Consider the following 27,686-nt stretch of genomic DNA (forward strand, 5'->3'; position numbering starts at 1 on the left):
GATACACAAATAGATTTTCAGTACAACTTTTTTGGCGCTACGACATTCATATTCTACGGGCTACGGCACTATCTCCCGTGTGATCACATACAAAATTTGTAGGGTTTATTCATTCTAGTCTATATTTAACTAGGTACATAAAATAATAATTCTTCCAAATACTTCCAGACCTCTAGAAGCAAAATGATTGAGTTGGAATGTTCTGTAGAACAACTTAATCGTATAAATTCATTCGCCGAAAATAATGCTATAGGTACAGTAATTTTTTTTCCGTTTCTATATTTTATGACTGTCGATACTTCCGTACCGACTACCGACTCTTAAATCTATGGTGGAATTAAATTAAATTTATGATAAAGCCGGAAATATTGAATTACTAATGTCGAAAACCTACCGGTGATTTTTAATCTGTAATTACAATGGCCAGCTTCATTTGTCGTCTGTGATGGCCAGTGTAGTAGTGTCAAAAATGACATCGTCGCGTGTGTCAATGTCATGTTTGACATTGTCAGTGTAAACTGAAGCTGTCAGTTCAACAGGAAATTTTAATTTTTAAAATACCTACCTACACCAGTTCTAATAAGTAAAAATGGCCGGGATTGGAATGTGTGAAACTCCAGGGTGTAAATCTATCGCCCAGCTTCAATGTCCGACGTGTATCAAACTCGGGATCCAAGGTTCATTTTTCTGCAACCAGGACTGCTTCAAGAAGTCGTGGAAATCTCATAAAATCATCCATTCATTAGCGAGTGAGTTTTTGTAGGTTATGTTTTAATGGCAAATATTTTATTACAATACAAGTTTGAATTGTAACAGCCATTCTTTGTAAAGTTACACAACAATGTAACTGTTTCGCTTATTCGACAAGTCAAGTGTGTTTTTGTGATAATAATTATATTAAGATTAGTTAATGGGCTGTGGAATCTACTTCTATTGTGACGAAACCGGCAGGAAACTTGATACTTACTTAGTACATAAATTTAAAATGTGTTGTGAGTTGAATAAAAATATAGAAAATGATAAATAATTTTAGCACTATGTACTTCAACTTTCAATTTGAGTAATATTAAGAAATCTATGAACAAATAACACTACAATAGGAATAATTATTAAGTAATTTAATTAATCTGCTATTGTTTGCAAAAATATGATAAATCTAAGGAAAACATTACCTGGGCTTGACAAAGACACTTACAGTAGATACTTTCAATATGTCTAGCAATGACATATCTCATTAAGAGAAATGCTCTATCGTCGTACCCACTCATAGCAGTCTTTCCCGACTATGTGGAGGGGAATAGGAATATTGGTCATATTTAAAAATATATGGCAAATATTCTTTAAGAAAATAAAATTTGCACCACCATTGGAAATTTTGTCTATTTCTCTTCACTTGCTTTGTATGCTAGACGCCTAAGGATTGTCCAGACTCCGAAAGAAACTCATAAATCTTTGGTGGAAAGCAGTAAATTTCTTAATTATTTGTTTTTTAATGAACTCTTCCAATTACATCTTAATCCATCTAATTTTCTTAAAACTCTTAAACTTATCAAAGTAAAAATCATATTTCAGTTTGAAGAAGCAAGTTTAGATTTAGTATATAATACTCATTCTGGCTATCAAAAACATAACAAATAGTAAGGAAGACAAAACTATAAATAAATGTGTATATTTTGTTGTAGAAGGTGAAAGTACAGATGGATCAGGTGTTGAATATGATCCATGGCCATCTTACAACTTCACTGGGAAGCTGAGGCCATTTCCACCGGGCCCTAAAAGGACTGTACCACCTCATATAGGCCGTCCAGACTATGCCGATCATCCTACCGGGTTCCCCGCATCTGAGTATGCTGCGAAAGGTTCCGGACAGATCAAAGTGTTGGATGATGAAGAGATTGAGGGTATGAGAGTCGCTTGCCGCCTTGGAAGAGAGGTTCTAGATGAGGCTGCCAAGTAAGAACACATCTAAACTAATAGAAAAATTTGAAAAATCTGAATAAAAAATATAACTTGGTCACCTGTTTCCGGTCAGTCACAAGGGATTTTTGGAAAACTATTCAAATTAATTTTAGATAATTTGTTGGTGTATCTACAATTTGCATTTTATATCCATTAATTACAGGACACCCTGTGTATGTATGGAAGCTTATAATTTGTATGTCTGCAATCTGTAGTGAGACATTTAGCTGGATTTCAAGAATTTATATTAAGTTGTGTTAGGTGCAATATTCAGTGGTTTGCCCAAATATAATATAGTGCATATTTCATGAAATCTTGTAGTGCTTGTCACTTGAGCCTTTTGAAAGTGGTTATGTTTAATTTCTTTATATTTTCACAGAGTGTGTGACGTAGGAGTGACAACCGATGAGATTGACAGAGTGGTGCATGAGGCATGCATTGAGAGGGAGTGCTATCCCAGCCCGCTCAACTACCACAATTTCCCTAACAGCTGTTGCACCTCAGTTAACGAGGTCATATGCCACGGGATACCTGACTTACGTCCACTGCAAGTATGTACCTATTATTTTTATTCAATTACAGTGTTAGCCTGGTCAAAATAAGGAGTTTAATAAGGGTATACCCTACCCTACCGAGAAAGACATTTCGCCAAATGACAGAGTTCCGGTATGATGTCGTGTAAAAACCGAAAAAAAGTTCATTAACTTATGTTCATATTTTAATTGAGCCAATTTTTCATAGATCACATCACACACATTTTAAATGTTATGAGTTTCTGGAGTACGGGTGGTAATAATATTCATTATTTATATTATTATAGAAAGGAGGTATTTGTACGAAATTGTTGCAATAGTGATGGTATAAATAAGAGGGTATTTGATGCCTTGAGTGCAGTTCTTTGTTAGGCAGCATGAACACCGTCACACTGCTAGTCGTGTTAGTGATTATGTGCAATAATGTTTTATTTTGTAATTATCAATAATGTTAGTTAAAAAAATCTCTAATTCCAGGATGGTGACGTATGCAATGTTGACGTAACAGTGTACCACAGAGAGTTCCATGGGGATTTGAACGAGACCTTCTTTGTGGGCAATGTTCCTGAATCTACTAAGAAGCTAGTGCAAGTCACCCATGAATGCTTACAGAAGGCTATAGAGATTGTCAAACCCGGCGAGAAGTACCGGGAGATTGGGAATGTTATACAGAAGCACGCACAGGCGAACGGGTTCAGCGTAGTGCGATCATACTGTGGTCATGGGATACATAGACTGTTTCATACAGCGCCTAATGTGCCACATTATGCAAGTAAGTATATAGTGTTCTGAATATTCAAGTACAATAACGAAACCTTATATTCCCTTTTCATTTATTTCAATTAGGCTTAGTTTACAAGCACTTTTGAAAAGTCAAATTATGTCACTATTTAGTTTTATATTATTCTGTTCCAACAAGCTCAACAAACAAACCAATCAGAAGTTATCAAAGATATCGTAAAACTCAGGCCGTCACCGAATGGTCAACGACTTTGCTTGTCCCTGTTGTGGACATATTAACAATGAATTAAAAATGTCGTGAAACGCAAAAGTGATTGATTATATATATTTGATAAAGTAATGATTTCATTATTAAAGTAGAATAGTCAAGATTTTTTAGATATCCTTTAAGTAAATTGCCGGGTGGTCAGGAAGGCAAGGGCTGCTTGGAATCATAAGGTCTAGCTGTAATGAGCTGTAAAAGTTAACGGCTGACAATAGCAATGTGTTGTGGTGCTGATAGTAAGCAATGATATACTGAGCCAGGATTAAAACTTGCAGAGAACAAAGCAGTGGGTATGATGAAGCCGGGCCACTGCTTTACCATAGAGCCCATGATCAACGAGGGCGGCTGGCGGGACGAGCAGTGGCCTGACCACTGGACCGCCGTCACTGCAGACGGATCTAGATCTGCACAGGTACGAGATAGGCATTTAAATAAATAAATACTTAAACAATACACATCACTATCTAGCCCCAAAGTAGGCTTACAGAGTAGCTTGTGTTATGGGTGCTAAGATAGTTGATATTATAATATTAATATACAATTATATACTACATATAAATACTTATATAATGTATAAATACACACAGACACTGGAAAACACCCATGCTCATCACACTATCCAGTTGTGGGACTTGAACTCACGACCGTGGATGCAGAAAGCAGGGTCACTACCCACTGCGCCACGCGGCCGTCAAATATTTGCCCCAATAGTGCATTGCTTTACGTTGCGACGTTGGAGCGTCGACGCATGAACCCAGTCAATCTCTTTTTCTTTAGTAATATGGTCCAGAATTTGTTTTTTTGCGGCCACGGCGGCCAATCTCATGGTGAGAGTGAGATTAACCATGTACGCAGGAGATATTGTAGTGCACAAGTGTGTGTACAAGAACAGGTTTTTGTTCTTTTTTGTTGCCTTTGACTACAATCTCACCTGATGGTAAGTGATGCAGTCTAAGATGGAATCGGGCTAACTTGCTAGGAGGAGGATCAACATCCATACCCCTTTTCGGTTTCTACACGACATCGTACTGGAACGCTCAATCGCTTGGTGGTACGCCTTTGTTGAAGGTGGTAACTAGCCACGGCTGATCCCTCTCACCAGCTAAAAGGTGCACTCTCTTTTCCCTCACTTTTGTAGGCCGATACGACCTGTGAAAGATCAAGCTTTACGTGCTCTTCGAACACAGGGTGTTTTATGGACCAGTTGTTCTCAACAATGGGTATAAAAGAAATGATTTTCATGAAGCAATGTCCGTCGTCGCACTGGAGCTCCCACAGCTAAGCACATTTGCGTTCTCCCGCTTTGTATCTCGCCCATCAATGTAATTATCGATTGTTTAACTTGATTGGTTATTTACTCGTATATAAAATTTCTGTTAGTAATTTCGCAATATCGTTTTCGCCTTTTCAGTTTAGGTCGCTTTTGATAAAACAGTTTTATTGCTAGAAATCTTGAACGTCGTAAAAAAGTCTACAAACATTTTTTATAATATTTTATGCAAGATGTTTTCAAAATGTCGCAACGTTTCTTATTTTTTATTATTCTCGTTATTTTCACCAAGTAATTTAAGAAAAGTAAACTTTGACAATGCAGCGTTGAGGGTGATGGGGGGCCGTAATGCTACAAGAGGTGAATTCACATTTGTCATGAGAATGGAATTACAAATCACTGAGGTCAATAAACCGGATGTATTCCTTTTTGTTTGTACATGTTCACTTATTAAGCCGACATGGAGTCTGACAGCAGGCCATTGCATACAAGGAATGAGGTCAGTTGTTGCACCAAATATAAGAAGAGTAATTCGATATGATTTAGTGACTACACATGGCACAAGCATTAGCCTCATATTGTCGTCATTCATGTATCCAAGTTATAGGCAGATGGGTGGGCACAGCTTACAGCGCTTACAGGTTTTACATGATATTGGCCTTTTACAATCTGAAGAAGTGCCCGTGTTGAGATATGCTAAGATAAGCTCGGTCAGTTATGCCACATTATTTGGTCACAAAGTTTTGGCTCTGGGTTATGGAACCACGACAGGCCCCGAAGGAGTTTATGATACAGCTGACATGCTAAACAAATCCTTACAAGTTTTAGACGTAATCGCAGTGAAATGTTTCGATATTAGTACGGTAACGCCAGGATTTTGTATTAACGGCCCGTGTTTGCAATGGTCGGCAATGTGTCCGGGTGATTCAGGCGGACCAGTCTTGCACCCGTCAGGAATAGTCGGAGTTAATACGGCTACAGACAATACAAACTGTCGTAAGGATACAGCATTCGCACCGAGATACAAATTGAGAACATTCTCAGGAGCAGTTACACCCACGAGCCCGTTTATAGAGTGGATTGCAAATACCATTAAACATTAAAAATATCGAAAGGCTTCTTGCAGACTGCTGATTAGAATGAAATAATATTTGGAAAAAAAATCCAATTGTGTAATAAAACATTAAACTTTAAAGGTTCATTTTAAATGAGCTTTTATCGGAAATTAATACTCTAATATATATTTATAGAGAGAGAGGCCTAACGTATTCTATGAAGGCTGAATGTTTTTATTTTTAAGCTCATGCTCGAACCTACCATGAATGGGTTTAAAAGTCAGTAGGATCGTTAAATCCATACCTTTTTGGTTCAGTAGGATTGTTAGATGATTTCTTCCAGTAATTTTGTACGTGTTCACTTATTAAGCCGCCATGTAATTTGACAGCAGCGAGAATTGAATAAAAGGGATGAGGATACATTTACTTGCACTAAACCTACGAGAAATAATTCAATATGATCTGTTGACTATCTGAGATATAGAGGTGGAAATTGCTTAAAAGCTTTGCAGATTTTGCATCTTCTACAATCGGAAGAAGTGTTCGTTTTGAGATATTCTAAGATAAACCCAGTCCATTAAGTATACAATTTTGCTGGGTCACAAAGTTTTAGCTCTGGGTTATGTACCCAGAGCCAAAAGTTCTGGTGTTTACTTAACCACCACAGGAAAACATCTCCCAATTTGATCTTTATTATTGAATTACTAGATTTATGTTGGTCTTCTGTTTTTAGATAAAAGAACTTAACTCTTCTTATCTTAGAGTTACTTAATATTTATTTTTTGTAACAGCATTAATTCCATCTTCATAGGTCTCACAGATTTGAGCAAAACGCGCCACTTGTCACTAGGTGTTACAATTTAGCTGAACTATTCAACTATATTTCTTAAACAATAATATTTAATGTTAGAGATAAAGTTCGATGGCTGTAAATATCGATTGTTTAACTTAATTGGTTATTCACTCGTGAATTTAAAGTTTCTGTTAGTAATTTCGCAATATCGTTTTCGCCTTTTCAATTTAGCTCGCTTTTGATAAAACAATTTTATTGCCAGAAATCTGGAACGTCGTAAAAAGTCTACAGCCATTTTTTATAATATTATATGCAAACATGTTTCAAAATGTCGCAACGTTTCTTATTTTATGTTATTCGCGCTACTTTCACCAAGTAATTCAAGAGAAGTAAACTTTGACAATGCAGCGTTGAGGGTGATGGGGGGCCGTAATTCTACAAGAGGTGAATTCCCATATGTCATGAGAATGGAATATCAAATCACTGAGGTCAATAAACCGGATGACTTTTTTTTTGCCTGTACGTGTTCACTAATTAAGCCGACATGGAGTCTGACAGCAGGCCATTGCATACAAGGAATGCGGACAGTTTTAGCTGCACCAAATATAAGAGGAGTAATTCGATATGACTTAATGACTGCACATGACACAAGCATTAGCCTCATATTGTCGTCATTTATTTATCCAAGTTATAGGAAGATGGGTGGGCACAGCTTACAGCGCTTACAGGTTTTACATGATATTGGCCTTTTACAATCTGAAGAAGTGCCCGTGTTGAGATATGCTAAGATAAGCTCGGTCAGTTATGCCACATTATTTGGTCATAAAGTGTTGGCTCTGGGATATGGGATCACCACAGGTCCCGAAGGAGTTTATGATACAGCTGACAAACTAAACAAATCCTTACAAGTTTTAGACGTAATCGCAGTGAAATGTATCGATATTAGTACGGTAACGCCAGGATTTTGTATTAACGGACCGTGTTCGCAATGGTCGGCAGTATGTCCCGGTGATTCAGGCGGACCAGTCTTACACCCGTCAGGAATAGTCGGAGTCAATACGGTTATTGCCAATTCAAACTGTCGTAAGGATACAGCATTCGCATCCAGATTCAAATTGAAAACATTCTCAGGAGGGGTTACACCCACTAGCCCGTATATAGAGTGGATTACAAATACAATTAAACATTTCTGAGATACAACCCGTTCTGAGATATGCTAAGGTAAGTCTCAGTCTATTATGCAATTTTGTTGGGTCACAAAATTTTGGCTGTGGGTTACATAACCCAGAGCCAAAACTTCGTCTCTTCTTAGCAAGTCAATAATGTAGTCTCTCTTTTTTCTATGCCCAGAATTCTCTCCCAAAAATATCTTTGGCTTGACCTTCCAAAAACCCCTCAGCAGCAGTTTTCTCATCGTTGTCTTAAAATTTCTTACCTCAAATGTGTGGCACTTTGCGAGAAAAGAGACAAGTCACTGGGATGATTTCCGAGATGTTCTAATGCCGAATCTACAAAAGCATAGCAACCATCTCAACTGCAACTTTGTGATAATGAATAGGTTAAAATTTACTTCATTTTCTCTGAATGACTCGTAAACGTCAATATTCAAACCTAGTCACTATACCTTCAGCTTCCCAAGAAGCGAAGTTAACCGTTTCGCTGATTAGGTTCCGTTTCCTGTCATTGATTGCTGTTTGAGTGTCAGTCCTGTGTGAGTGTCAAATTCTCTATTACCCCGTAACCAGCTACCGCAGTTAGCTATAGTAGGTTCGCGCATGAGCTTAAAATAAAGACTTTCAGCCTTCATAGATATTTCCAAATATTATTCCATTCTAATCAGCTGTCTGCAAGAAACCTCTCGATATTTTTAATGTTTAATGGTATTTGTAATACTACACTACTACAATACTATATATACAATATTAAACGGGCTCGTGAATGTAACTGCTCCTGAGAATGTTTTCAATTTGTATCTCGGTTCGAATGCTGTATCCTTACTTATATAAATAAAAATATTTAAAATCATTTCAAAATTATGTCGGACAATTTCCAGAGGCCATTTTTGCTGTCGGACGCACATTTCATCATAATTTAAATGGATAAAACTGAAACGATTTTTAAATTTTTCTGGTAATGTAGCTTCTATAGGTGGAAGAATTTTTCGAATGCAGTTTTTGAGTTTATTCAAATCTTTCCCTTTTATAATAGTGTAGATTAGTTTACCCCCCGTGAGTTGTTTTCATGTGTGAGGGGAGGGTCGTAAGTTCGTAACCACCATCACCTTCATCATCATTAACAGTCGATGGACGTCCACTGCTGGACATACGAGTAGGCCTCTTGCATGGATTTCCAAAAACAACGGTCTCAGCTGCCTGCAACCTGCTTGATATCGTCGGTCCACCTAGTGATTCGTCTGATAATCTCCTCATTCCGGACTTCCGTCACCTTAGGGTTCATTTACACGAGCTACCGACGACTGCATTCAACAGCAGTTGACTGCTGCCTAGTCGTCGCCGACTGCAGTCTACTGCAGTCGTCGGTAGCAGTTGCTGCTCGTGTAAATGAAAACTTACTCGTAGATATAAAAAAGATGTTTATTTTTTTTCCAGTTCGAACAAACTCTTCTGGTAACGGAGACCGGGTGCGACATCCTCACGAGGCGTGCGTCGGGTCGGCCTTGGTTCATGGACCAGTTGGATAAGTCACAATAGTTATATCCACTAAATGTCATCCACTGAGATAGGATAGTTATTTGTTGTGTTCTACTGTGTGTGTACTGTGGTTTAAGAGGAACAATGAGGATCTGAACAAGACAAATCTGACTTGTGGTCACAATGATGCGTTTAATCCTTCCAGCGTTATCATCTCACGACTGATTAAACTCTGGTTATGTGGTATTCTTACCTTAAAACGAGGTCGCTTTCACCTAGCACCGCATCGAAAATGAAGTAAAAATACAGGATTATTTTAGACCCATCATTATGAACTTAGTCTAATCATCGTCTAGCTAAATGTAAGTCCGTTACTCAAATCTTGATTCTGAAAACGCTGGATAAAGACTGAATCTGAACGTTTTACTCCTCAGAGCCTCGGGTCGGATCTAAAGATATATGTAGATTTCATATACATATCACAGGAAATCTGTGAAATTTAAGTATTCTATACAATACCTAGACAATCTGTAAACTACCTGAATATGAATTTTGGTTATATACTCGCACTCTACCTCGGTATCTAACAATAATATACAATGCCTAGGAATTGTATAGATTACCTGCTGGTTCACCGGCAATGTGTAAATTAAATAAGTTTGGTCTGTATTTATCAATATTATGTAAGTAACCTACTTATATATCAAGTAAACTGCCATTGTGTGACCAATTTTCCAAGGTTTTTTCACTTTTTTACATTCAATACGCCCCATAGACCTGATGACCCCAGGGTCAGAGTAATGTCGTTGATAGCGATAAAATATAGTTATTTGTCATAAACAAAACAAAATTGGTTTTTACGGTGAGTGCACGTATTCAATGCCGAGCAAGCGAAGGATTCTAAATTGAACCATGCGAGGGGTTTAAAAAAGAATCCTGAGCGTTTCGAGGCTTTCAAAGAGCACACGAGATATAAATAAATATGCTGCTGTGCGCAACACAAATTTTTCATCTTACTACAGCGAGAAAAATGCTAAGTATAAGAAATCTCATTCTGGCAATACATACTCGAATGTAGCAAGCTCTCTACCAACATATATTGATGTAATTGTGACTTTACACAATAATCTGAGATTGAGTCAACATCTCTCAAGGATTCTCTGTTTTTGGGGTGAATCGCACGTGATTTGTTATTTATTTATTACTTTATTGATACCAAACAATATATACAATAGCTCTGCCAGGACCTTCGACGGTCGACGGCGGTCGCCGACTGCAGTCAGCGACGTCTCGGCGGCAGCTATAGGCTACTTCAGTTGACTCTCGGCGGCGGTCGAGGGTCGTTGGCTGCCGCTGAGACGTCGATGACTGCAGTCGACTGCGGTCGTCGGTAGCAGTTGCCGCTCGTGTAAATGAACTCTTATGCCCCATGTCGCTTCAAAAAGTGCCGTGGCCCTGCGGTTGATGGTCATTAATATTGTATGAGACCCCCTGTATTATGAGACCCCTTATGTATCTCAGTGGATGGTTATGTACAGTCTAAATTGTATGAATTTATTAATGAGTGTGATTATTGTTTATGAATTATGAATGAATAAATGTCACTGTTGAAATAATGTAATTTTTTCTTTTTGATTTACTTTTCACAGACCACATTTATTTTAGTCGGATTCTGGTTGTATTGTTTAAATTATTTTATGTATTATTCTGCTGAGGATAATGAAATGAAAGTCCATATAATTTCCATATTTCTTTGTATTAATAAATAAATTTGGCATTTTACAAAATAATTTAATTTAAGCTAGATACTACTTGTTAATTCTAAATGCATACATTAATATTATACTTGTATAAGGTTAGATATTATAAAGTTACTTAGATATAACATGGTCAGTATAATTTATATATTTACATATGAATGAACTTAATAGGTACGTTATGTTTACTTAGTAAATAATATTAATATTTTAAAATTTATAAATGAGAAATATTTTTTAAAATTGATACAAGAATCTGCCTGTTTAATTTTATGATTAACAGGTTAATAATCCACTGTAATCATTATATCACAAGAGTTATTCTTGTGAAATTATGTGAGCGAATGAAAAGAATTATTAAATCACATAAATATTTGAAACGTTATTCAAGTGACGCTAAACTAAATTGCGTAAGCGTAAGTCATCAGGGTTCAAGTTCTTTACATAAAAAAATATAACCTTTATGCAATTATCATACAACCAACAAAAGGCGGATATTCTCTTCGACCGAATGGTTAGAAGTTAGAAGAAGTTATAGAAGTTTTCTGCGATGTAGGCAATAAGCTACCACACAGATAGGCCAAAGTACAGTCCTGATATACTCAGTTTTGAAGTTTAGATGAAAACTCCTTTTCTTACATAATGAAAACAAATGTAAGACTTCGTAGTAGGGCGTTTCTGATCTTATTCGCGAAAATTGTTCAGTAATTTACTTCGAATCGAATTTTTATGAAGAACAACGAACTAGACTGGATTAATAAAGTTTAATTCAATTACGATCTTGAAGCTTTCTAGGTATACTAGTATTCTGAATTCGTTTTTATGTTTATACGATACGCAATTCAAACGAATTAAGTAAGTGCATTACAACGCCCTAATCCCAATATACTCTGTATTTGTTACTCTTCAAAATCATCAAACATTGGCATAATATAGTCATCACTTCTCGATTTGATCTTCAACCCAAACTGAGCCATATGATTGACTTCGCTAGTTTCCTCGTGGTCAACACTTTTGACAGCATCTGTTTTCCAGTCAAAGTTGTCTTGCTTGCGCGTCACTTCTTTGCGTTTCATGTTCGCTAATTTGGTTGTTATAATTTCTTTCTGTAAATGAAAATTACATTGTACATAAGTATTTAGCCATTGAAACTAGATTTCAAATCATACCAGCTAGCCTATTCACTAATTTTGTCTTTATTAACAACCTATTAAAATAAATATCAAATCAATTGTCATCTAGCTAGTGTATGATATCCACGTAGGGTTGTCACCAGATGTCATTTGTTACATAGAATCTCAATTTCAACTAACATACATCAAAGTTAGTCCATTAGGCTGCTGGTTTCTTTTGCTTTGAGATGGCTATTTATGGTTATAGCCTTGCTTGGAATGCGCTTATTCTAAGCAAGGCTGAATCATCCATTAACCAAAAATCTTAAAGTGAGTGTGTCTCAACTTAGACCACTACTTTTCATTAATCATTATTGCAATCGAGCGATACTATCTAGACTAATAATCGTTAGAGTTAAGTCAGAGTGTCTGTGTTGAATGAATTTTCTAAAAGTTGACAAGTTGTAGTTTTATTCTTTATTCATCACTATAAAAGCTTACCTGCACTGGGTTATCAAGATAACTAGCGTATACTCTCAATATAGGTTCTCCAGTTTTATCATCGAACGTCAATTTACTTTTCGGAGGTATCTTAGCTTTAACAACAGATCGTTGTGGAGTTGGATCAGATATCCTTTTTTCTGTAACAGAAAACATACGGACTGGTGGTCGATTAGCTAAAATAGCTTTCTCTTTGTTGAAGTCCTGATCTTCGCTTATTTTAGCCTCAACTAGTTGACCTGCGAATATTTCGCCATCTTGGTTAACTTTAGCCTGTTTCTCATTTGCTCTTAGTAGTGTATAAGCTACGTTAACTGATTCTGCTGTCTTTTCGTATGGTAATTCAACTGAAGTCTTTTCGAATGGCGATGCAATTAAATTTCTAAGTTCATCTATTTTGTCTTTTTTATCAACACTTTGGTTTTGTATGTACAATGCTTTTGTTTCCCTTTGTGTGGTCGTCGGTAGAATTGTAGTTGTTATATTAACTGTGTTATCTATTGGTGTTTTAGTCTCAACTTTGTCGACTTCAGTTCCCATTGTAGCTTTTACATCGTTTAACGCAGTGTAGAAACCGTTAGTTATGACATTACCAACGCTTTGACCTATTTGAGCGTAATATACTGGCGCTGAATTTTGGTTTTCTGTATTTGTTTCTATAGTACTTGTTGTTTGGGTTTCAGTTGTTACTACAGCTTGTGTTGAATTCTGTGGTACAGACGCAGTCGTAAGATCTATATCGATGATATTTTCTGAAACGTTTTTAACAGTAAACGCGTGAGGTACCAAAGATAGCACAGGACTTTCTTGTGTTTCTCTTTGCACTAAATTCTTTTCATCACTGGGTACGAATGATGAAGGCGTCTGTTTAACAAACTGTTCATTTTGTAACAAATATAGAGGAGTTTCGGTTTCTGGTGCTTGTGTCTGAACTTGTACCTGTGGTGGGAAATTTTGCGTGAAAGGAAGAAATTCGGCTGGTGGGAATTGTTGAAATATTGTTGGAAACTGCTGGTATATTCCATTTGGTGGCATCATTAATCCTTCCGCTACTTTGAAGTCTTGTTGAGTTCCATGGAAACCCTGTAATTTGAGATTATTGTTAATAAATATTTCTTATACATGCAAACTACTATATTTTTATTCGTATAGGTTTTCTACGTATGGTTACAGTAGTCGACTCAATACGAACCTGCATTGAGAATTGGTGTGGTATTATAGATGTCTCTGAGATAGGTTGGATCCCTAAATGTATTGGAATGCCATAATCTGAGGCTATTTGTAGTGCTGCATTGTTTCTCATTATATTGTCCAGTTCTGTTGCTGACATTGCCTAGAAAATTTAGAATAACGGATAAGTTTGTATACGTTGTGAGTTTTTGTAAATTTCATACCATCAATGAAAAATAATTTCAAATTGTCCCATAAATAGTACTTTCATATTTATATACAATATTTCCATTATTGTCCGATTACGTAAGTTGTGATTTAATTTCTATATTGTAGGTTTACTTACAGATGCTTTCGAAAATCCAATTGGGTGTTCTATTTTTGGATTTGGTTGAAAGATAGGTTGATCAGAGTATTTCTCAGTGACTTCATACGTGGGCCTTGGCTGAAATGGGTAAAACATTAAATGATTTTTCTCAAATTTTGTACGAATGACAATAATGATTTTCCTTACTTTATATTTTACACTAACTTAATCCTCAAAGTAGATATTATTATCATTAAGCCCTTATTCGTAAGAGAGTTTTTTCAAAGGACGTTAAAAAAGCGTTTTATTACAACAAATGCATGTTCACTCGACAGAGTTTTAAAACACGGCGCTATTTTATCGTTAATTTTGGGCGTTGGAAATAGACTTCATACCGACTATACGCTACGCCCGCCAACGCTACATTTTATCGCATTGTATTTTTAACTCTCGTGCGAATTAGGCCTTAGTCACAATGAAAATTCCAAAACTACTTTTTAAATTCTTATCTGCTAGGAAAATGGTGGTAACGCAAACTTACCGCCTCCGAAGAATCGCTCCCACTGGCTTCTGAAGTGTCGACGACCACTATCGGCTTCTCTGAGAGGCTGAGGTTCGGCGCTGGGATGGTGTGGATAGCACCTGCGGTCACAACTCTCTGAATCGGATTGTCTTTGCCCACAGCAATCTTACATCACTCGATTGTATCTATACATCTTCTTGTACATAAGCCTTAACATTTATGCCTAAGGGTAATAGGAGCTGGGCAATTTATCTCATACTCCACTATTACATATAAATAAAATTGAAGTGTCTGTCAGTCTGTGATTTGTTGTCTTCTTCGTCAAAGTTATAACTTTGTTATATCAAGTGCTTATAGTTACACGATACCAAAACACAATCAAGCTTTTTTAAACTTTTGTCTCTGGTCAATCTGTTTGTCTGGGCTAATCTTTGGAGATGCTGCACGGATTTAAATGGGACTTTCATGGAACATACAGGGAGGTTATGTTACTTTTTTCCGGGAAAAAGCCATGGTTCCCACGGGATTCGTGTAGCAATAAATTTCACGCGTACGTAGTTTGACGTTTGTTGATGAGTGTAATCTTAACGAACGCGCCCTACGTTTGATGCTCTATTACAAAAGATAGTTTTACATTTAATATTCAAGGTCAACCGCGTGTTGAGAATAATCTCTTCTCTGTAATTCGGTTTGGACTTTACTGAGTTACAGGAATAGGACATGTACGATTTCTACGTTGATAAAATATCGAGTGATGTACGGTTCATTGCTGTGGGCAACTATAAGATACAATGTGCTATGTGCACGTAAAAAATTACATACAATTTAACAGTAGATAAGATAGAAATGTGAATAAGAAAGAAATGGTACGTACAAGAGCAATGCCATAGTTATCAATTTATTTTTAAGAGGCCGCTGAAGCCAGATAAGAGTTGATATGCAGCTTAGCTCCACCACCCTGCTGGCTATGATTGGCGATAACGTATACAGCGACCACTATCGGACGATAACGATTGTAGGAGCCGACGTCTTTGCGAAGAGAGTTACGAAGTTGGTGGCGTTACGTAGGTACACTCTACCAACGTAACGCCACCAACTTCGTAACTCTCTGCTGTTACTGAGAATTTGGTGGAAAAAAAAACCTAGAATATCTCATAACTTAACCCAGGACTTTAGATCCGTAGCCACACATGCTACACGCGAGTAGACCAATAAGACAGTAGGGTCTGCTTGTAGAAAATAATAATGATTTCTTCTCATATTGAGGGAGTTGTGAATAAATGTCTCTCATCCGCCATGGCCATCTTGAATTAACAATGATACTGACTATAATAAATGTCAACAAAAACATCAGATATATTCTGTTAACAACAAGGGCGTAAAATTTCAATAAGGTACCAGAGTTAGCCCAAAAAACAACGGCAAAATTGTCAAGCTAAATAGATTGAAAATCAAGAAACTTAGTGCACTAGGCTTTTAGCTATTGCAGTTATAGGCCTTGTGCGTTTTGTTAAATTGTGCAAAGTGGGAAATTCCCGCCCCAACACACACAAATAAGGCTGCCAGTCCAGCGAAGCGGAGCGAGGCAGCGGAACCGAGAAACGGAGAAATAATAACCAATAGGATTGCATAAAGTTTCTGCTCCTCTTAAGTGGACAAGAACTTTCGAGCTAGTTTACAAATTCATATAATAGGTAAGCGGAGCAGGGAATCACGTCTACAACTCGGCTCCGCATTACTTTCTCACTGTGCTCCGCAGCCTCGCTCCTCTCCGGTGAACAGACTGTTCTGTTTCTCCGCTTCGCCTACTCGCTCCGCTCTGGTGGACAGGCAGCTTAAGTCCTCGCACCCCATTGGTCATAGTTATAGTAGTGCTATAAAAGGTGCTTAAGTGCATCCCAGTTAGTCAACCTGTACCATCGGGCTGTATGACGGGCGACGCGACAGGCCGCACGAAGTCGTACTCCTGAGTGGGGCCCGGCGTCGGCAGCCGGGTGGTCCGCCAGGCGTTGAACAAGTTGCGCGTGGTCACTGGGGTGATGTGCTTCATGGCGTATCTGGAAGTATTTGTTAGTCTTTGCTAAAATGCCATCCTGGACAGCAAACCCTTTATCTACGAGTATTTTGCTATTCTCCACGAAAAACCGACGTCCGATCTTAGTAACGTCACCCTGATCAGACAGAAATCTTTCAAAATTGATTGCATATTTAGATGTTGACTTTACAATGTGTCGCTCTCAACTCGAGCTTGGAAATTAGGGTTGAGCTCGAGTTGAGTGCCAGTTTGCAATTGAACATAGAGTCAATCTCATGTGAATGTTCCGATTTCAAAGTGATACGTAGAGGAGTTTCCAGAGAAGTTGTCGCTTGGATTCTTCGAGCTTTCGCAGAGAACAGCAAAATGAGTCTATTATTCCCTTTCAAGGAGAGCATAAAATTGCAGTATTATAAAACTATGGTTAAGGGTCGGACTTAATGCCCGAATCCCGTTGAAATACAATAGGAGTAGGTAAGTAGTCTTAACGGTAGGTATCTCTACAACTAAATGGAAAAGAGAATTTTGGTCTCATTTAAAATATTGGGTTAAATTATGAGTTTGTAACATTGTACCTACCTATGGTGAGGGAAATTCCTGTACAGGATGAATGGTGCCCGCCTTGTCGCGGCAGGCACGATGCGTGGGTACGGACGCTGGAGCACAACCCCGGGTCGGAACACTCCTGGGTTACGCATCTTGAGCGACATGCGACCCGGGTACGACGCCTCGGACACCGCCCATATTGACATCACTAGCAGTATCTGGGAGAGAGAGGTAGGTATTATATTTCGTTGGCTCTGTAAAGGGAAACGCCCATCTTCGGCTTCGACCATTAATAACAGGACCTGTCTCGCTAACCGTTACCCCTCTGGCAAAGATCAAAAATCAATGATCTAACGCGTTTATAAAAACTGTTGCTATAGAATCGATGTTTCATTGTTGTAATCGTTTTCGTTGTGTAAAGAGCTCCCTAAAAATGTGTAGTTGAATGGCATAAAAAACGGCCAAAAACTTGTAGTTTGGTAAAAGATGAAGTAACGTTTCATTTGTAATTATTTCTACCATAATTTTATCAAATTTGTAATAAAAACAATTTCTAAAAAGAATCGATTCTTTTGACGGAACAGCAAAAAATCGATCAAGTAATCGAACATTCTATTTAAACTTATATTCTGTGGATAGTCTAAGCGATGTGTTGGTTAGTCTGTGTGAAAATTACTCGTATGTGTATTGCGAGTCAATTATATATTTGTGTGTAGTGTATGGACACAGAATACCTATACCTAATGGTGTTATATGTTTTCGATGTGTGAGTTTACCTCGTCCCCCTCAAAAAACGATTTTTGACTTTTTTGTTGGTGAATTTGGGTGCGAAACAGGTCCATAGTCTAAATAGTCAAAGATCCCATGGCCTACACTGGGTTCCTGGGGCCGACGTTGTATTGGACGGTGGGAATTTTAAGATGTATTTCCTCCAATCTAGAAATAGATAACTACGAGTATATACGACTGTTTTCTATTTGCTTTCTACAATTCTGGACTGAACTTGTTTTTCTTTTCAGTTTTTATATTTTATGCAGTCAAGTTTTTCCTTTCATCGAGGCCCCTCTCAACTAATTTTAATACAGGGTCCCTTTAGTCTAATTCGGACTACTTTAGTATTTTAGTCGAGTACAAACAATTTTTGGATTTACCTACCGCCCAAAAATATAAAGTAGTTACTAAATACTAAAGTATTCCGAACTAGGCCTTCAAGAAACTACGTCACTGAATAACAGGTACACGTCATAACACTGTGGATGACTCAACAGACTTCACCATTTCTGTTAAATCCGGGAATTTCTTCTCACATCATGTAGAGACAGCAAAACCGGCTCGATACATAAAAAGATGTCTTAGCTAGCCGCTGTACTTATAAAGAACAATGTACCTAAGTTTCTACTGACTGAATTGTCTATCTTTAGATAATCAAGTCTGACTTGTTACAGAGTTATTGCTTGATTGAATGCTTTTTACCATTGACCTCTTTTGATCTTCAATGTTTAACCACTGGGCTATTCTTCTAATGAAATAGAGCATTTGGAGTTGTATTCACCACGTTGCATCAATGCGGTCTGGCGAGCAAGCCCAATGCGGATTGGCAGACTTTACACACGTAGAGAATTAAAAAAATTCTTAGGTAGGCAGGTTTTTCCTTCACCGTTTGATGTGATATTTTATTTCTTAAAATGCACACAACTGAAAAGTTGGAGGTGCATGCCTCGGATCGGATTCTAATCCACACCCTCCGGAATCGGAAGCAGAAGCCACATCCACTGGTCTGTAACACACATTAATTCAATGATAATTTACTGAGAATAGTTTACAACAAGGCTGCTAATCAGAATTTCTTGTAAGAACGAAAAATGATCTTTCACACCCTACCTTAGGGTTCGAACTCAGAACAACGTTTAGAATGTCCACCAATGGACCAAAGAGAGAGCAGTTTCCTTTTATTTCCGCAGTTCTCCAGAAATAAAAGGAATCTAGCACACCTAAATAGCTAGATAGGAATTCTTAAAAAATAATCGAAGTTTTCGCCTTAACCTATTAGAATCTGTTGATTGACTATTAAGTTATAATTTAACCAAATCACAGTCGATATCACTTTTCTTCTCAAAGTGTGTCCAAGGTCATTATCACTTCATTTCACTTTCGCATAACAGACCGTTCGGATGATAATCGCTCGAATCATGCGAGTGCTGTACGGAGTGAAACGAGTCACGGTGGTTGGACTGAGATATTATGTGTTCTAAATCTCATCCAATTAAACTGGATCATAGGCCTAAGCCATGTGGCACGTCGATTCTCTTTCTACTAACGCTAACGCTTCGAAAAGGAGATGGTCCATTTCTGGTCCACTCTTGTAGGTACCCCTTATTATTAAAATTCAGGTCCACTCTTGTATCCCTTAAAAATTTAAAAAATACAAGGATTTTATTAAAATCTAAATGAGTGAATAAATCTAATTAAATAAAAAGAAATAAATAAAATGAAAACCAAAGATTTAGAGTTATATCAAGATGGCGCCCCTAAAGAAACTATGACATGACAATTGACAGCAAACGTCAAAACGACTACTACATTGAAAACGTCATCAATCCGTTTAGTTAATTAGAGAAGCCGTGATAGCCCAGTGGATATGCCTCTGCCTCCGATTCCAGAGGGTGTGGGTTCGAATCCGGTCCGGGGATGCACCTCCAATTTTTCAGTTGTGTGCATTTTAAGAAATTAAATATCATGTGTTTCAAACGGTGAAGGAAAACATCGTCAGAAAACCTGCATACCAGAGAATTTTCTTAATTCTCTGCGTGTGTGAAGTCTGCCATTCCGCACTGGGCCAGCGTGGTGGACTGTTGCCTAACCCCTCTCATTCTGAGAGGAGTCTCGAGCTCAGCAGTGAGCTTAATATGGGTTGATAATGAATGAATGAATAAATGAATAATTAGAGCAGAATGGGGAATAATATTCCCTTATATTAATGTCCAAAAATCATAATTTGTATTTTTTAAAGAATATCTATCTATGGTTGTATAACTTACTAGCCGACGCCCGCGACTTCGTCCGCGTGAAACTCGATGTAAACCTTCAACTACCCCTATCCTACCCCTAGCCTACCCCTACCCCTACCCTACTCCTACCTACCCCTACCATACTTTTCTGGTTGATTTTTTACACCTTGTGTCCGAAAAACCCAAATATCTTACGGAACCCTATTTATTTTCAAAATAAAATGTTACTTGTGGATAATGTAGCTTTCGAATGGTGAAAGAATTTTTAAAAATCGGTCCAGTAGTTTTTGAGCCTATTCATTACAATCAAACAAACAAACAAACATACAAAAAAAGTTTTCCTCTTTATAATATTAGTATAGATGTACAAAGTCTGTATAAGTCAATGTTCTGTTACTTAATACTTCATTAGTATTAAAAAATACGTTGATCATCACGTAAGTAAAGTATTTTATACTGAAAGAAACGGACAACAAGAGTGATTCATTTACACGCAATACTAGTAGATACTACTGTACTGCGTGCGGCGACGTCACATTCTATCTCAGATTTTATATAAAGTACTTGTCACCTTTTTGTGTTCAGAACATTATTAAACTGGCCAATGGCTTCGCACTTTCGCTTATGATTTCCTAGTTAACAGACTTAAAAAGGAGGATTTTTCAATTCGACGCGTATTTTTTTTTATGTTTGTTATTTTTAGGGTTCCTCAAAAGGAAAAACAAAACCCTTGTAAAATCACTTTGTTGTCGGTCTGTCTGTCAAGGCGTTTTAGGTCTATAGTCTACCATGTTAACGTAAAAAATAACGGCAGTTTATGCTGTAAAAACGTAGATTTAACACTTAATCATTTATAGTGTCATTTGTAACACCTAGAACCATAAATTCAAGAGTAGGTACAGAGTACTGGTGAAAGATAAGTTTTATTCTACAAGTATAAGAAACTACCTACTTACTATTTGTAATTAAATCATAAAAATATATTATTTATTTAAAGTACGTACATATAGAGGCGTCTCTAGCTAACGTAGCGCCCTCTAGTACCTAACTAGCGTGCTGAACACTGTTAAAATACTAACAGCACTTCAAGTTACCACAGCTATCTGTGTAACTAAATAACTAATTCCTCTGTCGTCGCCTATTTTCAAAAGTAAATTTCAAAAATTTGTCTGGAAACAACTAGGTCTCGCAAATAGTAAATTTTGGAACTGGATAGTATTACTTTGGGAAGATACATAAGTTATGTAACACTCACTGTAATCACAAGGATAAAATGAACTTTAAGGATGTTAAGGTTAACAAAACCAAAATAACTGAACACAACTTAAAAAAAAAAGTTTAATTTGAAAACAAAATAGAGGCGCTCGGGCGCCCGGAAATCACATATTTTTTTTCACCGGGGGTGAAAAAAATTAAGTGATTTCCAAGAGAAAAGTCATGTCTTAAATGCTCGTAAGTAGGTAAGGTACGTCCATATTGTATACGTTACGTGCAACAAATAATGCAGAACGCTAACGGTTTGCTTCAGTCTAATTGCCATCCCGCTAGAGAAATTACTGCAATGATGTATTTTCTGCACTGTAAGCGCTGCAAGCGACTGTCATGACCATAACGTGCCATTTAAAAAAAATGGCGTCGTATGAGATAGCTATTTTTAACAAATTAGCAACTTGGAGCTAAGAGTACCTACATAAGATTTTCACTGTGCCTCCTGTGTCTTTTAATATGAATCCAAGTAAGTATTAGGTTTTATGGTTGCAATACCTAGAAGAACATGGCCCGCCTCGTAAATAAGCAAAGTTTTCATTTACAAATGTCTACGGAACACCTTTGGCATATTCTGGCATTCCACTATTTCGACTAATGAACTCTGAACCCTCATCAAAGAACCCTTATCCTCGACAAAATCGTTCGTTATCAACCTATATTCGATTCACTGCTGAGCTCGAGTTTCCTCACAGAATGAGAGGGGTTAGGCCAATAGTCCATCACGCTGGCCCAATGCGGATTGGCAGACTTCACACACGTAGAGAATTAAGAAATTTCCCTGGTATACTGGTTTCCTCACGATGTTTTCCGTCACCGTTTGAGAAACGTGATATTTAATTTCTTAAACGGCACACAGATGACAACTTGGAGGTGCATGCCCCGGATCGGATTCGAGCAGACGAATCTAGTATCTACGAATTTGGAAAAATCCTTATAAAGACAATTTCCAACGAAATAAGGACGATTATTTATAAGTTAAAGTTAACTCATAAACTTTATTGCATTTTCCAATTAGGGAATATCCGGCCCTAAATGTTTCTTCTAACTTAGATTATAGATTAATCTATGTAAAGCCTTTCGTGAGATACTTAATTCGTTTCGAATAACTGCCTCGTTGGTCCAGTGGTTATCCTATATGTCCCAAGGTCCTGGGTTCGAATCCTGGGTCGGGCTTAATCTATTTTTAGCAGACTCAAAATGGATTACAAAAATAAGAAAACCAATTTCGAACAAAGGTTATGAATCCCAATATTTTTCAGGACAACTTAATTAACAAATCAAACCTAGAATGACAGAGAATGACCTTTAATGGAGTCACGCACTTGTGAACGTTGTGTGTAGGGTTAAGGGCGCCCTTGACGGTTAACCAACACTCCCCTTATCCACTCAAGTCACTCTCCCCGCCTATTCCAAGTAACCCATAGAGAATTAAACAACGAGAAATGTGGACGGCTCGAACGCCACGAGTATACTGAAGCCGACGACGAGCGCCTTATATCGCAATTCGTTCCCGCCAACCGATTGGTACCCCTCTCTAACTCCCCACTCTTTACGGAAATAAGTCCGCCACCTGACGTCATATCCGTCTCAGACTACTATTTCCTACACTATACTAATATTATAAAGCTGAAGAGTTTATTTGTTTGCTTGGAAAATCAAATTTTTTGTAACTTTATTTTATAAATACACACGGTTCCATTTCCGTGGGAATGCCCATGTTTATCAGGGATAATGTAAGATTGCAATCCTACATACAGAAATACATAAATCGGTTCAGGAGATTCAGAGCCCATTCAATGCAAACAATCAAATCTTTCCTCATTATAATATTAGTATAGATAAGTAATATAGAAGGTTTTCTTATCTAAGACTTTAATATCTAAGTAAGTTTTAAGTGAGTGTTCCACTTCGATTAGCAGATAATGGTATAAATGCCCGGACAAGTGTAAATGCAATGTGAAATCCCGATGGACCGGTTTGTATGATATTTCTCTTCACAGTCCACACACGATCCGTATGAAAAGAAAACGCATTTCCCTGTGATGTACTTGAGAATGACCTTATTAAATTATCTCATACGAACGGTTTGTGCCACTATGTTAGTATGAAATATGTTCGTCAGTTAGCAAAAAAGCTGCAATCCGTAGAAGCAATTTTTTTATATGTATAGATATTATCAACATTTCCCTTCCCCTATCGAGCAGTCGTAAAGGCTTTGTTACGAATGTAATATCATTAACATCGTAATAACACGATAGTGATCGTAAGTCAATCAATATGACCCTAAAGGTTATTAATCATTGAATCCACTGACGCCTGATCAGCACTTCCTCATCGCTCGTACAAGTAAAGAGGCAACCGTGGGAATAATGGGTGGTCACCGAGTGGACTCGGCCAAAACCACTTGTCCGAGCGATGAGGAAGTACTCAGGAGGGAGGATCAGGCGTCAGTGGGTTCAATGAGCTATATATTTATATAGCCTAAGCCTGCCAACTAGGCGTGCCCTGTATTAAGCGTTTGAAATAGGCTGAAATTAATGGCCAATTGCCTGCCTTGCCCATTGGTGGGGACGATGACTAGGTTTGAATATATTGTTTTTTATTAGACATTCGGTTGAATAAGGTCAATATTAACTAATTTATACGTAAAAAGCAAAGATTGTTGCAAAATTGCAAAATAAACCAGTCTATAGAATTTCAAAATCTATTAAAAATCTTTTATCGTAATTAGATGAACATTCATACAGCTTTAGCTTCCTTACATTAAACGTGTCATTTTTTAATAAACATAAACGCACAAATAACAAAGATATTTGTGATTTTGTTTGAACGCCTATACAAATTTATCGATTATTATGATCTAGACGTCATTAATTCGTGCCATTTTGTATGGGGCGTTTTTCAGGGATCCGTGGCAGTGCCGCAAATATGACCCTTTGAATTCCTGTAGCTCCGAAAGTAATGATCGCAGATACCCTGTTACTTTTACAAAATTGCTTTACTATTAACATACTCCTAATTTATATATTTAAAAAACTGTCATCATACCTATTGCCCAAGACTCTGGCTTTCTGGATGCCAAAAGATATCCGCACTAGCTCTGGGACATCCACGAAGTGTTTCCGAAGCCCAATATTTTTTTCAAAGCGAATATTTGTACCAACTGACCATTACAACTAAGCCGCATACAAATTAAAAACCTCTATTAACTTTAATGCCCTTATAAAATGCATGTACTTGGGTATTTATTACTTAAGTATGTACTTAATGAAAATTTCACTTCTTACATACAATCTCGTACATAACTAACTACTGTATTTAATAGCTCAATTTGTTTACCTAACTAAATTATTTAACCTGTAAGGGTAAACACGATTTTGCATGTCAGAAAGTTATGCTATGTTAACGCCGGTTTTTGAACTAAGTACCTTTACCATACTTGGACAGAATATGCTTAATTAATAATTAAAAATGAGGGTAAAAATCGCTAATCATCTTACACCTAGGTAATTATAATTTCAATGAACTTTTTCCTAAGTTAATGACAATAAATTTTGACTAATAAACTTAGAACAATATTAGATATAAGTAGTAGTTATTATTATTAATTTTATACATAAAAAAAGAATATATAACTGTAAATTATTTTTATGGCGCAGTGGTATGCGTGGTGGATTAACAAAACTGAGGTCCTGGGTTCGATCCCCGGCTGGGCCGATTGAGATTTTCTTAATTGGCCCAGGTCTGGCTGGTGGGAGGCTTCGGCCGTGGCTATTTACCACCATACCGGCAAAGACGTGTCGCCAAGCGATTTAGCGAAACCGGTACGATGTTGTGTAGAAACCGAAAAGGGGTGTGGATTTTCATCCTCCTCCTAACAAGTTAGCCCGCTTCCATCTTAGACTGCATCATCACTTACTATCAGGTGAGATTGTAGTCAAGGGCTAATTTGTGAAGAATAAAAGAATGTATGACATGACATGCGTTTTCTACCTTATTTTTTTTTGTTTATTTATTACCATTCCACATCCAGTTTGACTTTAGTACCTAAAGTTACACGTTTTTGTTAAAGTTGTCTACTGTACTTAAAATAAAAAAAAAATGTAAAATAAAAATAAAGTACTTACGTACAGTGCTTCTGCTTAGTAAGCACTAAGCAGAAGCACTGTTATGTTTGGCACAACCTTGATAAAGTACCAGCTCAGCATTTTGCTGCATGAATCAAGTAGATGCTGGATATACAGCACTGATTTTCACCTGTTACCCTCCCTACCATAAAACCCCCTTCGCGGTTTCACTCGCGTATTTTCCATTACCGTGGGATTACGGGAATAGAGTATAGAATAGAGTATTTTACTTGCTGATAATGTAGCATTTCATTAGAAAAACATTATTTAAAATAGTTCCAGTAGTTTCGGAGCTTATTTGTAACAGACAAAAAGTCAGATTTAAATACTTATATTCACTAGTAATACTTTACTATTAGGACATATATTTGATTACTTACATGATTACTAGATGAGATTAATGAATGATGGAACTGACCAAAATTCGAAAAAATATTGAATAATTATCTAAAATCTATCTTTGAGTTCTCATAACTTAGACCTTAAAATTATTTTTTTATATATTAATACAAAATAATATCTAGCTATCGGATAACTTATAGTTACTTAGGTACTGTAAAATCTTGAAAAAAACTTACCTTAATCATCTTCAAAAATTATTTATTGCAGGCAAAATGTAAATTCAGTTCGTAATTATCGCATAATCATAGTCACTTATATTAAAAAAAACAGTCTCCAAATTTAAAATTCGAACACTACACAATACTAAGCAAAAAGTTTATATTCAAATAGTTATTGATTTTTTTAAATTTAGCAAAAAGTTTTAATTAAAAGAGTATCATGTATAAAAACGAGATCAATTAAATCTAAGTTTCACTTTGAATATCTGTTATATTATTTTGTATGAAGAAAACGTCACTAGTCAAGGGCAGTCTAACTGATGTGTTGGGTGAAATAGGTCATCATTTGATTATAAGTCACCCCCCCACTGTGGTGGGTGGGTCTGGGTAATAACTTAGTTGGTATACTGCGGTAACTAACATTAAACTTGTTACCGCATTGTTACTTGGACTTTTATATGTTTCTGTACACGGTTATGGCCGCTGTGAAGCAATTGCTTAGCTTTGAACTTCATCTTTTTGCAAGTATTAAATAAATCCATACTAATATTAATGCGAAAGTATGTCTGTCTTTTTCACGGCTAAACCGAGTATGAAATTTATGTAATAAAAAAATATATAGGTGCTCGAGTATCCTCTCAAAATGAAAGGGGTTAGGCTAATAATCCATCACGCTGGCCTCATGCGGATTGGCAGACTTCACACACGCAGAGAATTAAGAAAATTCTCTGTTATGCAGGTTTCCTCACGACGTTTTCCTTTACCGTTTGAGACAAGTGATATTTAATTTTTTAAAATGCACACAACTGGAAAGTTGAGGTGCATGCACCGAACTGCATTCGAAACCACACCCTTCGGAATCGGAGACAGAGGTCATACCTACTGGGCTATCTCTGGGATGGTATAGAGATAAATTAGGCCCTGGAACAGAACATACACTGCTTTTTAGCCCAGAGTTATTTATGGTTCCCGTGGTATTTAGATTAGGACAATACAGAGGTGCGTCTACCCAGGGTTTTCATCATTTTTTTACATAAAATCGGCTTGTGTTTGACCACAATCTCACCTGCTAATACCTAACGCTTGCCTAGAACATGCCTGTTCAGTCTAATCTGCATAAGTAGTAAGAATCCAGAGCACAGACTTCGGGAGAGAGAACCATGTCATAACCATGCATTTAAGAAATGAAGAAGCAATGTGCTTTGGTAGATTGCTTGGGATCTGAGGACAAAGGTACTTGGAGGCAATATTTACTACACGGTATATATAATGTTGGGTATTATTCAATGTCGTTCACAGTATCAATTCCACTATGATTACCCCCTTTAGTGGAAAGTGGGTGTAATCAGTGCTATAATGGTTCCCACTATCAGGAAGTGGAGCTAGATCGCAGACCATTGCCCGGTTATGTAACACAGGTTAAGGTTTTCTTCCGGTATTTCAAACTACTACTACCTCTATCTACTACTCTAGAATTTATGAGCAAGTATCTAGTAGGTAGTAG

General features: G+C 37.1%; 2 protein-coding genes across 4 annotated transcripts; one reads left to right on the forward strand and one right to left on the reverse strand.

Moving 5' to 3' along the window:
* The first annotated feature begins 534 nt into the window (after nt 1–534).
* On the forward strand, nt 535–10,888 carry LOC112046256 (methionine aminopeptidase 1). The gene is made up of 6 exons (XM_024082849.2): nt 535–749; nt 1,683–1,953; nt 2,339–2,510; nt 2,970–3,264; nt 3,774–3,910; nt 9,226–10,888. The coding sequence occupies exons 1-6, from the start codon at nt 590–592 to the stop codon at nt 9,325–9,327; spliced, it is 1,137 nt and encodes a 378-aa protein (XP_023938617.2). The 5' UTR covers nt 535–589; the 3' UTR covers nt 9,328–10,888.
* Nucleotides 10,889–11,098: 210 nt separating this feature from the next.
* LOC112046249 (uncharacterized) lies at nt 11,099–26,508 on the reverse strand. Of its 3 annotated transcripts, none has more exons than XM_052884627.1 (8): nt 26,201–26,508; nt 17,252–17,436; nt 16,555–16,694; nt 14,656–14,756; nt 14,154–14,252; nt 13,830–13,970; nt 12,638–13,720; nt 11,099–12,130 (listed from the first exon to the last, which is right to left on the reverse strand). In XM_052884627.1, exons 1-8 carry the CDS (start codon nt 26,207–26,209, stop codon nt 11,924–11,926), a joined length of 1,965 nt encoding a protein of 654 aa, XP_052740587.1. In that variant the 5' UTR covers nt 26,210–26,508; the 3' UTR covers nt 11,099–11,923. The 3 variants fall into 3 exon arrangements, with proteins under 3 accessions (XP_052740587.1, XP_023938600.2, XP_052740588.1); XM_024082832.2 differs by having other exon boundaries at nt 16,549–16,694; XM_052884628.1 differs by having other exon boundaries at nt 11,102–12,130; nt 14,656–14,735; nt 26,201–26,507.
* Nucleotides 26,509–27,686: the final 1,178 nt, after the last annotated feature.

The sequence above is a fragment of the Bicyclus anynana genome, chromosome 12, assembly GCF_947172395.1.
Source record: "Bicyclus anynana chromosome 12, ilBicAnyn1.1, whole genome shotgun sequence".
Taxonomy (NCBI): Eukaryota; Metazoa; Arthropoda; class Insecta; order Lepidoptera; family Nymphalidae; genus Bicyclus; species Bicyclus anynana.

Bases quoted from the DNA above. Each gene is read 5' to 3' on its own strand.
- LOC112046256 (XM_024082849.2), top strand. From the start codon at position 590: ATGGCCGGGATTGGAATGTGTGAAACTCCAGGGTGTAAATCTATCGCC. The intron at 750-1,682 runs GTGAGTTTTTGT...ATTTTGTTGTAG, and splicing joins AATCATCCATTCATTAGCGA to AAGGTGAAAGTACAGATGGA. The intron at 3,911-9,225 runs GTACGAGATAGG...TTTTTTTTCCAG, and splicing joins ACGGATCTAGATCTGCACAG to TTCGAACAAACTCTTCTGGT.
- LOC112046249 (XM_024082832.2), bottom strand. The intron at 13,721-13,829 runs GTTCGTATTGAG...CTCAAATTACAG, and splicing joins CACACCAATTCTCAATGCAG to GGTTTCCATGGAACTCAACA. The intron at 12,131-12,637 runs GTAAGCTTTTAT...TTTCATTTACAG, and splicing joins ATCTTGATAACCCAGTGCAG to AAAGAAATTATAACAACCAA.